Raw genomic sequence first — 13,974 nt, 5'->3', positions numbered from 1 at the left:
ATATGAATTTTCATTTTAAAACATAAAGATTTGTATTCTTGGCCAAGATTTCTAATCCCCATAGCTATAAAAATCTATTTGAGTGTCTTATATCTACAGAGGCATTAAATGAAGAAAGCTTAAGGTGGCATTTGGTGTTAATTCTGTATGACAGGCCAGCAATGTTCAGTTTCTAAACATGTGTAAGAAAAATTTATTCAGTTACAGGCATTCAGAACTGTGTGGGAGATGATGCGTTTCTAAGCTAGTTCATTAATGTAATGAATTTTCATTTACAACGTTGCTATGGAACCTTCAGTAAAGATTTTTTAACCACTTACCCCAAGTTCATCCAAGAACATGATCATGCGATGTTTGTTGCTCTTGATGAATGGATTTACCCCTTCCATATATGGCTCCTGGTAATTTTTAAAAAAGCATTCATTAGAACAAATCAGTGCCAAGATCACTGTCATACCTGAAGTGAACACAGCACAGTCAGACAAATGACAGTGCAAAGTATATCATCTGGAGTGATTTTATTTTTTCAAGCGATGTCTGGTGTGCAGACAGAAGACTATCTTCTTGTATTCAGAAGATTCAGAATCTCCGATTCAGAAATTTTCTTACGCATGCATAAGACATGGATCTGCATTAAGATGAATGTCTCTCGATACCTAGCTGCAATGAACAAATTTTCTTTCTTGTTCTTCCATTAACGCTTACATTCTAAGTTACATGAGTCAAAGAAATAACTTTATAATGCCAGCCTGCAGTTACTTTCATTACACTTAAGTCAAGAGACTTATTTTTCAATCATATTTTGGCTTAGGAACCAACACCTGTTGTGGCTGTCATTCCCTTAGTGTTATAATAGAAACTTTATTAAAATCTGGGGCTTTTTAGTGCAATATGTAAGCTGATTAACAACATTAATTACGCCCAGCAGTAGGAAAGTGAGTACAAATAGAGGGGCTGCTCTGAAGTGCTCTACCACAGAAAACACCAATCTAAGGAGTAACGCATGGTAAAGGTAGGGGAGGGGGAAGAGTCAGAGGCTGGCAGTTCTTCATTTGTTTCAAAATTGGATAATCTGTACCAAGCTAAGAATTTAGGCCTGATTAGCCTCACTCTGAAAATTAATTACTATATACAGATAGAAGATGTGTGCAGAATGCATTTCAAGGTTGTGTACAAAACCATGGCAATATTACTGAAAGATGCTCCCCTTCGCCATGAAATAATCAGTGGAACTGCAGAAAAAGTTCCATCACCTATTTAAGGCAGAATATTTATCTTCTTTTTATCTATTTATTTATTCTTTCCCATCACAGATTCCACAGACAATTTTTAGTTGTCTTTTTTGATATGGATATTCCAGAAGATGTGCCTGTTTTACCATCAAGGACACTTCTGTTGTGGTGGGATGGCTGCCTGTCTTTCCTCTCCCACTTCTCCCCTCTAATGCAGGAACTACTGGAGCATGACTGCTACCCTTCCTGTTCCAAACGGAAAAAAAATGTTCCACATACTTCCACTGCTGTCTTTTGATCAAAAGCCTACTGAGTTTATCACAGCATCAATATATAGTTGCATCACACTCTGGTAACTCCTACTGATATGGCCATTCATTCACCAGTTATCTTCACAGACCATCACTGGTGTTCCTACCACCAGATTCAAAGTCTTCATGGGATGTACCAAGTCATCAGTGTGAGTTTCTAGCTCACTTTCTCTCAAATGGTTATGGCTCCTCTTCCCAATTCGACCAGGCTTTATGCTACTGCTCTAGTTCAGAACAAACCCCTGTTTAGCTCTAAATGGAGAGGACAGAGAAAATGAAGTAACGAGGCCTCCTTGCTGATGAGGACAAAGCAGCCACATGTCGGGCTTTATACGAGAAAATGGCAACAGATTTTTGCATGTATTACATAGGAACATTGAAATGTACCGGAAACACAGTTCTAGGCTGTTCTGTGTGCGTAAAATTATATTCACCTTAGCTCCAAATTCAACCAGATTTGCTAAATTCTGCACAGACTTGGCGACCAGCGTCAGCGTTCTTGCAGCAGTGGGGGAAGGAGAATCTGTTAGGAATACAAAATAGAGAGTTACTGGCCATTCCCTTTGAAACTAATAGCAGTCACTTGAAAGTAAAGCTCTTCCCCAATTCAAATTTTTTCATGGAACAAAGTATTTTTAATATTATAACAGAACTGTATGTGGAAGATGTCACTTGGCGAAGTAACATTGTTGCTTTAGTGATGTCCACAAAAATATATTAATATGAACATCTGATTTTCTAATAGTTGCATACAGAACAACTATGCAAAATAAAGTGGTGTTAGTAAGAGGTGAAGTAAGAACCATTTTCACACGAAGGAAATAGTTCTGTTGAAAGGAAGATTATGTGTTGTTAGAATAAAAAAAAATTACCTATAGAATTAAAAAGCAGCAAGTTTAACTTTTTCCTTATTTATTTATACCCACATAAGTGGGCTCTGACAGATTATACAGAGTATACTTTAAATTACTGGCACCAGGAAAACAGAACAAACATTACATGCAATTGTGGTTTCTATTTCTATGAAATCACAGTCACTTGCTGTACTTAATGTTACATTTAACACTCTACATTAACTACTTAGTTAAAAACCTCTTTTCCAATAAGTGACATTATACAGTAGTATCATACAAAATTATTTTTCCCTCCAGTTACAGTAAATGGCCTGGTTGAAAGCCAGGTTTGAAGTGTTCCAAAACTGACACAGTTACTATATAAGCTCTAAATTTTACAATTTTTCATAATAATGTTAAATGCTCTTCATTGTGTACCTGGATCTTTTGCTGTTCTTTCTTCCCTTCCCCCTTCAAAATCCAATGAAAATTAAGTTGTTATTTTTCTTGCATAGCTGGAGCTATGCAACTAATGTCAGTTGTTCACTGTGTCTAGTGCTTGGTACAATACAAGCCTTTGAAACAGCAATGCTGGAAAACACTACTAGCCTTGGAATCTGGAACTTTGGCTTAGGGGAACTGATTTAAGGAAGCAAATTACTTTAAAAAAACCTCAAAGAGATGCTTGAAACAAAGGATTTAACTGAAAAAAAATGTTTGCTTTAACAATCTCATCCCTTTTTCTCAGCAGCTCTGAGCATCCCACACAGAGTCTGTAAGTTTACCTTAGCAGTAGTCAAGCTGGATGTACATGAGAGCAGGACTTTAGCAGACAAGCTTAAAACGGATTACTCATTTACAGGTAACTTTTTACACCTGCAGACACAGTGCAACCCAAGTTAAGAAGTACCCAACTTGAAATCTTAAAGAAAGGATCACTGTGTACCAGGCCATGTTTCTCAAATGCCTTCTCCAAAGCATGTATGGAAATGATTAGTGGGTGAAAGGAACTTTCTGTTCAACACAGCCCTTCTCAATTAGTATAGCTTAAAGAGAGATGATAGAAAACATGCTAGATTGTCTTAAGAACTATTTATGAATAAAGAAAAAAGGCTTTTCTGAATCATATATCTGATTTCCTCCTATTTCCAAATCAGCATTTTACTGCTAAAATTCAAGAAACTGTTAGGGAGGGAAGGAGGAAGAGCAATAGCTAGTGAAAACTAAATGCCCTCTAGCTTGGGGTGATCTCTGCCAAGGAAAAAACCCAGAAAAAAAAAATGCAATAAAACACATGCAAACTTTTACAGCTAAGCAACTCAGATGTCCAACCACAATAGAGTTTTCAGTAGTTTATGCCTTTTCTTTTTTCCTCTCACAGAAGTTAAAAATGCCCACAAACATTTCAAGGTGCTTAAGGCAACTGCTGTGGGATAATCCATGTCCTCACCATTAGAGCTTCACAACAGGAAAGCCCCACACCAACAGCATGTCAGAGGTGGTCCCTGATGTGTGCCACCATCCCAGTCACCCCTACCAGTTGCTGGGGAGAATAATACCTGATACCAGCCCGTGCTGTGCCACAGGCCAGTACAGCAGGTTCTGCAACCCTGGTCTTGCAAACAGGAACGTTCCCTGCTGCTGTTGTAGTTAACTGCGAGAGATGCACTCTACCAAGAGGGCATCAAAAAACAGGGTAAGATTTTATGCAGTGAGAACACTCACTTAGGCAAGCCCATGGGAACGCTCCTACATACGGCCTGTAAGTCCATGAAGATGACATCTCAAGTCTGCACAACCCACCTTTTCTATATGCCACTGCCCCCCATCTTTAAGATTCCATATTTGAGATTGACTCTACTTATTGAGGCAAAGTAAAGACTTCTCCAGTGGCTGGAAGTTAAGCAGGAAGTTCAAAACCAAGTTATTCAAGCATAATTTTCTAGGTGCACAAACCTATTTCAAGCTCTGCAGGCCCATCTTTAACTTTATAAATCTTGTTCATGTAAGAGATACCACTGAATTTCAGCCATTAACTTTGGCACTGCATTATATTCAAAGTGATGTTCGAAGATCACACACATTTTTCACACTGCTGGAATATATACCACATTGCTAGACTTTAACTCAAAACTGTATTATCAAATACCACAATGCATGTTTTTCTGGACTTTAAAATTGGGATAACCACAATCCTACATTTAAGGGTGAAAAGCATCTGCTGCCCGCCTTATGGAGAAGTCAGTCAAGTGATGTGGATAACAGGACTTTGGACACAGCATTCAAAAAAATTTCCTATTCTGCTATGTTAGACACTACAGTAATTTCATGCCTACTACTGTACGAAGTATGAATTCAATCACAAGCATATAGTCACCTGAGATGATATTAAACATCCTTGGGTTCAGGATAGCAGGACAAATCAGTCGAAGGAAAACAAAGCCACTGAAATAGGAAGAAAATTGTATTTTGTTCAATTAAATCAGAGAATTAACATAAAATCGCGTATGTAGTTTTTAAGGATTCAAGTTAGCATGGAATCTGAGACACACCAACCAACCAGACTGCACTCTGAAAACACTGACAGATTATCATGCAATGACTTAAATGATGATAAAAGCTGAAAGAATAGGCAAACTGATTTCCCAATTAAGGTGAACTGTTGAAACCACATGTAAAGTCATACTGAAGCCAATCTCAGGCCACGCCAGCTTCAGAAAGGAGAAGCCCCTTGTCTCTGACCTCCCTAAGGTGTCAGCTACCACAAGGCACCCACCTCTGCAGTCAGCCACTCCCCCAGGCCAAAGTAAGGGGGAGCGCAGGAGCAGGTGGGCAAAGGGAACATGTCTTTTGGCAGTGACAAAGCCTTCGCTCAGCTTAAGCTGGTCCACACCCTGGTAACAGTATGCTATAGTAGAAAAATAATAAGGTATCTGCTACTTTCCACCACGAAGTAATTGTTGCCACCTAGAAAGCTGGAAGAAAAGCACTCCGTTTTGACCATATAATTAGGAACTCATTCAACAGAAACCCAGGACAGCCTTCAGTAGCATGAGAAAAATGTAACTTTCTGTTAAAAGCATCCACCTCAGGTTAACCTCAATTCCGGCTAATTGCCATACAATGAATGACATATAGACCAACTAAAGCAATCTAAGTCATCTTTCATTTTTTTTTTGGAGTGCCTGGACACAATCAGCAGACTGGTTTTCACTATAACAATACCAAAGCCTGACCACTTACAAAAGGAGGAGAGGACCTTACACTACCTTGCCTGTTGACAAGTGCACAGTGATGGTAACACCCGTATTACTTGAAAATGACACACAAAGTAGAGAGGTTCACACATATGGCCAGGACACCTAATATATACTGTTATAAAAGCTTCTTACTTCTCTAAGAACCATGAATTATGGGCTGGTAAGACAACAATTCTTGGCTATATGTGAAGCATGGCACATACACCAATTCCTCTTTTAAAAGTGCCCGAAGTTTAAAGCCAATGAGGTACAAATCTAGCATGGACCTTGCTGATACAGAAGATCTAGTGCTTCTTACCCTGGTCAACCTGCCTAAACTAGTAATGAGTCAGTATCTACATAGTTTTACAACCAGAGAGAAATGGCAGCACCTTCTGACTGATATAGTAGGGAAGATACTCAGACATCTAAAAACCATCCACCTGCCTCTGAATATTGAATCCTTCTTGGATCAAAAATAGTGCAATAAAGTTAATCATCATCACTCAAGGCTCTGAAACTGTACTCTATAGAGAAATCACTAGTGTTCCCTTGTGAAGACCAACACCACAAGGGTAAGGGATCCAATAGTTATAGCATCCAGGAGAGACCTCTAGAAAACCCTGAATGTGAGCTGTGTCCGCTAAGGAAAACCACCTGGATCTCTCTGTGGCTGGGTGGGAACAGAGAGAGATGGTACTTGCTGCTGAGCTCTACAGCCTTCCAGTAGGTTAGCCCCTCAAAGTAAGAGAAACCTCCATTTGAAGACAACGCCCCTGCATGGTACCTGGGATGACATAAGGCTTCTTGGTGTCAAAATGATAAATGCAAGCCAAAGACAAATCCTCTGAAAGACTCCCTCCATGAGAGATTAACCACACAAAACACACACCAGACACCACAAAAAAGGGAAGATGTGGCTCTGATACCATTAAAACCTCCAGTAGTGTTTAGAAATTCAGTGTGAAAAGGACACCTTCGTCAAAATTTTTTGTTTGATCTGTACTGGCAACGGGCAGCGTTAGAGGAAAAACTTGTGTATTACATTGGTTTATGAATGTACACTGGAGTTTTTGTAGCTGGTGCTAGTTCAGAGGAATTCAGTTCAGTTACCTGCAACATTTCTGAAGGAGTTCTGGAATGTTTGAACACAATTGGACTGGAGCAAACAAATTAAACTCAACTGGGACAGCATGGAATTACGGGTTTCTGGAAACCCAACAGAGAGTGTTGGTTCAGAGCGATGAAAACCATCAGCCCAAAACCAGCAACTGTGAGCCTTCTCTGATGCAGAAAAACTATATATCCCAACACAGACGGTACCTTGGAGAAATCTAACAACAGTCCAATTGTCTTTATGAGAAGGTATTAAACTCCTTACAGTGCTGGGTCTGCATTTTAAAGGGCATGGATCTTAAACCGTGTAAGACTTCTCCAGCAATTAACAGACACTACGTAAGAGTCCCTGGGTAAGGCACAGTCTTCCCAGATGACATATGACGGGAACATGATCTTCAGAGCTCATTGCTCTCTACAGGTATCACAAAGGTTAACTATTGCTTTGAAAGTAGTTTTTCTTTCCCAGCATGAAAAAGAAAATTGCCCTTTTAGATGACTTTGTAAAACTTGACAAAACACAAGTAAATTTGAAGTTAAAACTATTAAGTGAAGCTATACTGATACTACACCATCTTATTCTGGCAAGGCTCTAAGAGCATGACTAAGAATCTAGTAAACTCATAATCCTTAATTGGGATATCATGCCTCAGCATCGTAAATATCTTAAATACTGCTATAACCTACGGAAGAAACGAACACATGAGGTGTGTCTTCAACAAGACTTGAAAAGATTATTTTCAGAATGAAGTGACAAGTAACTTACCTAACAACTCTTGTTCTCATGGTGGTATTAGCTGGCCACTTGTTTTGAACAGATTTCTGTAGGCACCCATAAATATACCTCAGTGTCCTGCAGAAACAACAGCTAATCATTCATTCCATTAAACACAGAATCAAAAAAGCTGGTCAGAAGGGATCTAGACCAAACTCCTACTTGATGCAGAACTACTATCAATTCTATAATTTACACATAACCTTTAAATTAACTTTAACTAAGAATTAATTTATAAGATAATAAATTTATAAAAGTCAATTTATAAATTTATATTAAAAATAGATTTATAAATGGCAAGCAAAAACCTTCATTAATACTCAATTCTATATGCAATTTTGTGATTATTAATGATGTGCACTAAATGTTTTGTAACTGTTACTTAAGTAGTATTTCCTAAAAGACAATTCTGATTTTTCTGTTCGTAACTAAACAACTATTTCCATAAATGAGGGTTAGGTGTTTAAAAGTTAAGCAACCACAGCAATAGTCCTCTCCCATAAAAAATGGGAAATTTTGGCGTACTTCAGAAAATGTTGAGAACTGCATCATATACTTAAAAGGAGTGCAACTTTTAATGCTAAAGTTGCCAACACTTAACACAAAAGAAACAATTCTGTGCTATTCTGTTATCTCAAAATTGAGGACTTTGCATACTCTAAAAGTTAATGAGAGTGAAATAAAACTGATAGTACTGTCTACCTTTTATTTCATGGTTCAAATCTGAACTATGAAAACAAATTATTTTAACAATTAAAAAAAAGATTAAAAAAATAACCTCTGCATTTCCCTAGCAGAGAGAAGCAATCATAGCACAGTATCATTCTACTGCTACCTAACTGTATTTTTAAGATGCTGTTAATAATTCCACGTCTTTCTCAGGAGGAGGAGGACTGGAAAGAATTTGTAATCAACTTAAATACATGTAATTATCTGCTAATTACTACTGTCTTCTACCTTTTTGTGGAAGTATGAGATTGATTACTTTTATTATTCTTCTCTCCCTGACCTCTTGGACCTAGTAGCTTCTCCTTCAAAGAAAAGCACGTGTGCTAGCCAGAGACTTTTGCAAAAAGTACTATTAATTATTAAAAGTGTTATTTTTTACCCATCTATATTCTTCTGTGTGCATACAGCAACCCTAAAGACATTAGTCTTATGAGAGACTAGCAAACAAACCAGTAATAACATCATTTTGAGGTGCAATGTAATTCACACAAATAGGAATTTTGAAATACAGATCTGAACAGAAATGTGCAAACTTACGGAGGCAGTATCTCTGCAGCCATGAATATTTTCTCCACCAGTTCCGAAAGTATACTGAGTAGATGTGCCAGATTAGTGTTTACATCTTCATTTTTTTCTAACTTTGAGGGATTTAACTGAAACAAAAAAAGAAAAAGATTATATTTCTTCTTCTAACTAGAACTACATATATAGTTTCATAACATTCCACACTGAATAACACTTCAAAGTAAATTAAATATTCTGCTGCTTGTAAGTTTCTTACAGAATTTCCAAGTCTGTTTCAACGGCTAGTCAGGAAATGTGAAGAAGCAATGGTTTTAAGTTCCAATACACTAGTCATTTAATTCACCACTATCTATCTGCACAACCTTTTTTTGTCTCTCTCAATCCAAATTTCTGAGGACTCCCATCCTTTCCACAATCAAGGTAAAGTGAAACACAGAAGCTAGGAGGGTAATTTTAAAAACAGTTTCAGGATCAATAACATCATGAAGTTTTGAATTAAAACTCAAGTCCAGACATTGACTTCTATGATATCATGAATTTATTAGAAGTTACTTAGGTCATGACGTTCAGTGACTGTTACGTAACAGCTTACAATTGCTAAAAAATAAATAGATGATTTAAACAAATTTTAATTAAAAAAAATCTTTAAAAGTTCTATGTATTTTGTTCAAAGCCAAAATCTAGGAAAATAAAAATCTCTTAACAAATTCAGTTCTTGTATTTCTCATGTAAACAAATTTTAGTTGTGAGAGATTAATAAATGTCTCTGAAGCTAATACAAAAATCATAAACATAACAACCAGTAGATAGTTGTGCCAACAGACCAAAAATGTTTAAAAACATAGTTCAAGGTATCACCTCACAGGACTGCTTGCTCTCCATTATCTTTAATATAGAGTCTTTCAGTGCGTGGTGAACAAAACTTGTTGCTGTGGCTTTCATATATTGCTCCATCAGTGTACTTGCTAAAGTGGTGGCACGAAACAAGGTAGTAGCTTCATCTGAAAAAAATAAAAAGCAAAGTGAAAAGCTGAGACAACAAAAAGCAGGGGAAAAGTGTGCTGTGTAAACACTTTGTTGTATGTTGTAACTAAAGGGGAAGGAAAAAAAGGAATGTGACAAAGCCCTTCCCTCCCCACCCACCCAGAGTTCCAGTAAACTTTAGCGTAGTTTAGTCAGTACCTTCCATGCTTATCTCCCTGTCATTTAGTGTTCGTAACAACAAGGACTCAAGCTTTTCATGAAGAAAAATCTTCAGTAAAATTCCAGCCAACAGTGTTCTATCCTGTCCACAAACGTGTGACAAGGCATAGACTACATGAAGTTCTTTCTGGAGTATAAGCTGAAAGAAAAACAGAATTTTAAAATACTCAGAAGCTTCTCCTAACATATAACAGCTTTGGAAAGACTGCTGTCATACATCTGTACTGACATATATAGATCTCACTATAAATATTATTTAACATTATTAAATTAAGCATTATTAAATATGTCAAGCACTGTTACTGAGATCACAAACCACGAAAGAAAAAACGAGTTTTGACAGACAAGCCAAGGGAAGTTAAACAACTTCATACCTCCTTAAACTCACTGTACTCCTCTTCTGGCATGATCTTCTCCATAGAGTATCGTGCTCGAACACGCAAAGATCCTGGCTCAATACCCTTTAATGGTACATTGGAGCTGAGCTGAAACCACTCATCTGTTGCATGTCCTTTCTGTAATCGGCTTAATTGGCAACGCATAAACACTTAAGGAAAAAAAGCATTGTTCAAGTAAGTTATCTCCAGCAAAACAGTGCTACTATTGAATAAAAACCCAGTTTAGTTTCAGCACATCATCTCGTTTCAGCAAAAGAGCACTAACAAGAATAATCAAGATTTTTGCCATCAATGTATTTACCATCTTCAATGGTTTAAGACTCGTGTAAACTGAAGAAGAAATTTGAAACATTCTGTAAAGAATGCATACATATACATTCAAAACCAGTACATGGATATTGACGGTTTTCTTCGTAACACCCAAGTAGTGAATAAAAAAGTGCTACACTGTAAGTCCAGTCAGAAACTAAAAACAGATGTTCAGAATTCACTGTCAGCTTTCCACCCTTGGGCAGATACCACCACCACCAGGTGTGCTCCCTGACCACTTTGTTACTTCTTACTATTTATTATTATTAGGTACACAAAAGCTATGGCTTTTCCAAACACTGGTGTATCTATTTCTTTTATACTAACTCCCAGGTTAAGGCTGTAACAGTTTATGCAAATAGCATAAAAAAGTATTCCCAGGCAAACTGCTGCCTAGATAATGATGAAAGTCAACTCAAGAATGGCCAAATTGTTAATTCACTTTTCAGTGATGCTGGTACCTTGAAACTGCCAAGCAATGACCTGGACTGCCCCTCAAGTCTGGCCCCGCAGCTGGCTAGCAAGCTGCAGCAGCGAGAGCACAGGCCCATCTGGAGCAGGCACAGGCACTTCTGAACAGAATTCTTTCTCACAGAAAGGGCCCAGGTGCTTCCAGAAGCACCACCGTGCCTGTGAAGCGCCCACCATGCTTCAAGAGGGGTCCACAGTTCAAGTTTCACGTTGAGCCTGTCAGTCAGATCTTTCAAGCAAACATCCTCTCTTTCCATGCCTCTCCATGAGATCTGTTTTTAGGTTCCTCATGTGAAAAAACCCTAAAAAAAACAAAAAACCAACAAACCCAGGAGCTTTGTTGGTTTTGTTTTTGTGTTTTGGGGTGGTTTTTTTTTTTTTCCACATTTCTGCAAAGCTCATATTCCACACTGCCTTGGAGAAATTGTCAACAGTTCCAGTAGACCTCCCATTGCCCCTGTGTTGCAATACATAGCAGGATATTATCTGACACTGCAACAGAAAAACATCACGTTTACAATGCTCACTTCAGGACATTCCTGTTGCCTAGTTCCTATTTTTTGAAGTTGATAAAATGACAAAAGTGAATGCTTTCAAATCAGTCAAGTAGTGTGAAAACCAATCCATCACCACCTGCTACTTATCACCAGCATGGATGGGACTATGTCTTTAGACCAGATAATCAATTGACTCTCCTAGAATATTTCTCCCCAGCATCAAAGCTCCTGTACCCACAACTAAACAATGTGTTTTTCTTCATATTTTGCTTGCATGTGTAAAGCACCTATATCTGAGCGAGATGAATGGTGAATGAAATACAGGATCTAGAATAAACTCATGATTTAATTTTGCCCTGTCATTATAGTAGCACTTCATAGCTATTATATACTATAATCTTGCTTTGATTAAAAAAAAAAGAAAAATGTCAGAAGAGAAATATCTGTACAAGGACTGCAGAACTGTTGCTACCATAATTTATATTCAGTAACTTTAAAGGAACAAGACTTTTTCCCATTTAGCAACTTACACTGAATAGGCTACCTTCAGTAAGAAACCACTATTAGTTGAAAAATTCAGGGTAATTACACTTCCCAATCTAGCACATTTTAAACCAGAAACAAATATACAGAGAACGATCAAAGCAAACAACAGTTGATCTCTCTCCAAACACAGGTAAGAATTCTCTCAACAATGATCTTGATTCAAAAATAATCACAATATTTTACAAGATGAACACTAGTACAAAAAAACAGGAGTAAGACTGAGGTTTCTTAATGGTTTATTAACTCATGAAACCTTGGGCATAATATTTAGTATCAAGATTGTATTTTGATTGTCAGTAACTATAACCTCGAAATTAAAGTGAAAAGTGGCTCAAACTTAGGTTTGTTTCAGTCATCACATTGGAAACGAACCCGTGTTTACTATGAAGCCTTTGTCTAACCTTGCCAGAACAAAATGGAGCCATCAACAAAATCCCTCAAAAATTTCGAATTACCAATTCATTAAAGCCATTTGAAATCTCGACAAAGAGGAAACTGCTCAGTACATGGACATACTAAATCCTGCCTTTCGCAGCCACACGTCACTGTCATGTTATCAAAGCTCATCCTCCTACGGTCTCAGCTATCAGTTTCAAAAAAAAGCTTTGGCACTACTGCAAACAATAACTGTGCCTGAAAGGCAGTGTCTCATACTCTATGGATGTGCCTGCATGAGGTGACCACCGCCATTATAAAAATGTTTCTTTTTCAACAAGAACTGATTTGAAATGAACCAACTATTATGGTGCAAAACCAAACCAGAACTTCTACTCCAGTTCAACACTGAGAGGTACTACCTTGAGATATTTACAAATCTAACTGTCTAATCACACCTGAGCATCCCAGCTTGCAGTAGAAGCAGCTGAAGTCTACTAATACATTCTAGGGCTCTATTTTTTCCAAGCCATATCATATTTATTTAAATAAATCCTCATTCAGTTTACAGTTGGAGAAACAGGAGAAACAAAGAAAAATTTAAATAGAATTGATACTAAACTGTTCAGTATAACCTCTGACTATTTGTCTTTGAAATACTTTTTAAGAAAAAAAATACTGAAATAATTATGGAATACTCATAATAGGCAAACTTTAGGCAAAGACTTGAAAACTCAGGAAATATTTTAAAATACTGAAAAAATAGCTGGTATCATCATTGGTATTTAACACTGGTATCATTCTGGTATTTAACTCCTGTGTGTTATGATGAAAGATATAAAGCAGTGAGACCATTAACAGTTTGGGCCTTCAATCTACATTAGATGGTGGGAAAAGCAAGCAGAAAAGCTGGCTCAATTAACTGTGAAGTTGAATAGTACCACCTTCACATGACTCCTGCTTCACGGTAGTTCACATTTAACAGCTGTGGCTGAAAAAGGGAACATTCAGGAAAGGAACCAATTCTCTTGCTTTTGAAGAGTTCAACGCAGCACACAGGTATGTTAGATAAGGTCTGTTTTAGCTCATGTTTTCCTCCTGCACTTTACATACTTAATAGGGCTGGGGATGTAAGCAGAAATATGTGTTCTTTCAAGCAGACTTAGTTTAATCCTTACCCCAGAATGAAAGGGCTGTTGGGTTATGCTGCAAGAGTGTACCTAACTGTAATTAAGAAACTCAGCCAGTCCTGCTCCTGACCTAGATGAAGAAACCTTCTACCACCTCCCATCAGGTGGATGCATCCAAAGCCAACACAACCTCCTTAACCTGGACAGAAAGGAGGAAACTACAAAAACACTTTTAAAGAAGTTACCAAAGTATCCCATTCAAGAATTTTCTTTGTGGATCCTTTT

General features: G+C 37.5%; 1 protein-coding gene across 2 annotated transcripts in view; it reads right to left on the bottom strand.

The window, feature by feature from the left end:
- The window catches only part of RASA1 (RAS p21 protein activator 1), a 69,282-nt gene that overhangs the window by 7,826 nt on the left and 47,482 nt on the right, over positions 1-13,974 (bottom strand). For both annotated transcript variants that reach the window (XM_074932391.1, XM_074932392.1), the window contains exons 16-23: positions 10,338-10,510; positions 9,943-10,102; positions 9,619-9,761; positions 8,773-8,888; positions 7,498-7,584; positions 4,754-4,821; positions 1,978-2,066; positions 321-398 (exon numbers count right to left, since the gene is read on the bottom strand). In XM_074932391.1, coding sequence (XP_074788492.1) covers positions 321-398; positions 1,978-2,066; positions 4,754-4,821; positions 7,498-7,584; positions 8,773-8,888; positions 9,619-9,761; positions 9,943-10,102; positions 10,338-10,510 — 914 coding nt within the window. The remainder of the gene's footprint in view (positions 1-320; positions 399-1,977; positions 2,067-4,753; positions 4,822-7,497; positions 7,585-8,772; positions 8,889-9,618; positions 9,762-9,942; positions 10,103-10,337; positions 10,511-13,974) is intronic.

Source organism: Athene noctua, chromosome Z, assembly GCF_965140245.1.
Source record: "Athene noctua chromosome Z, bAthNoc1.hap1.1, whole genome shotgun sequence".
Taxonomy (NCBI): domain Eukaryota; kingdom Metazoa; phylum Chordata; class Aves; order Strigiformes; family Strigidae; genus Athene; species Athene noctua.
This window is presented reverse-complemented; position numbering and strand designations above follow the sequence as displayed.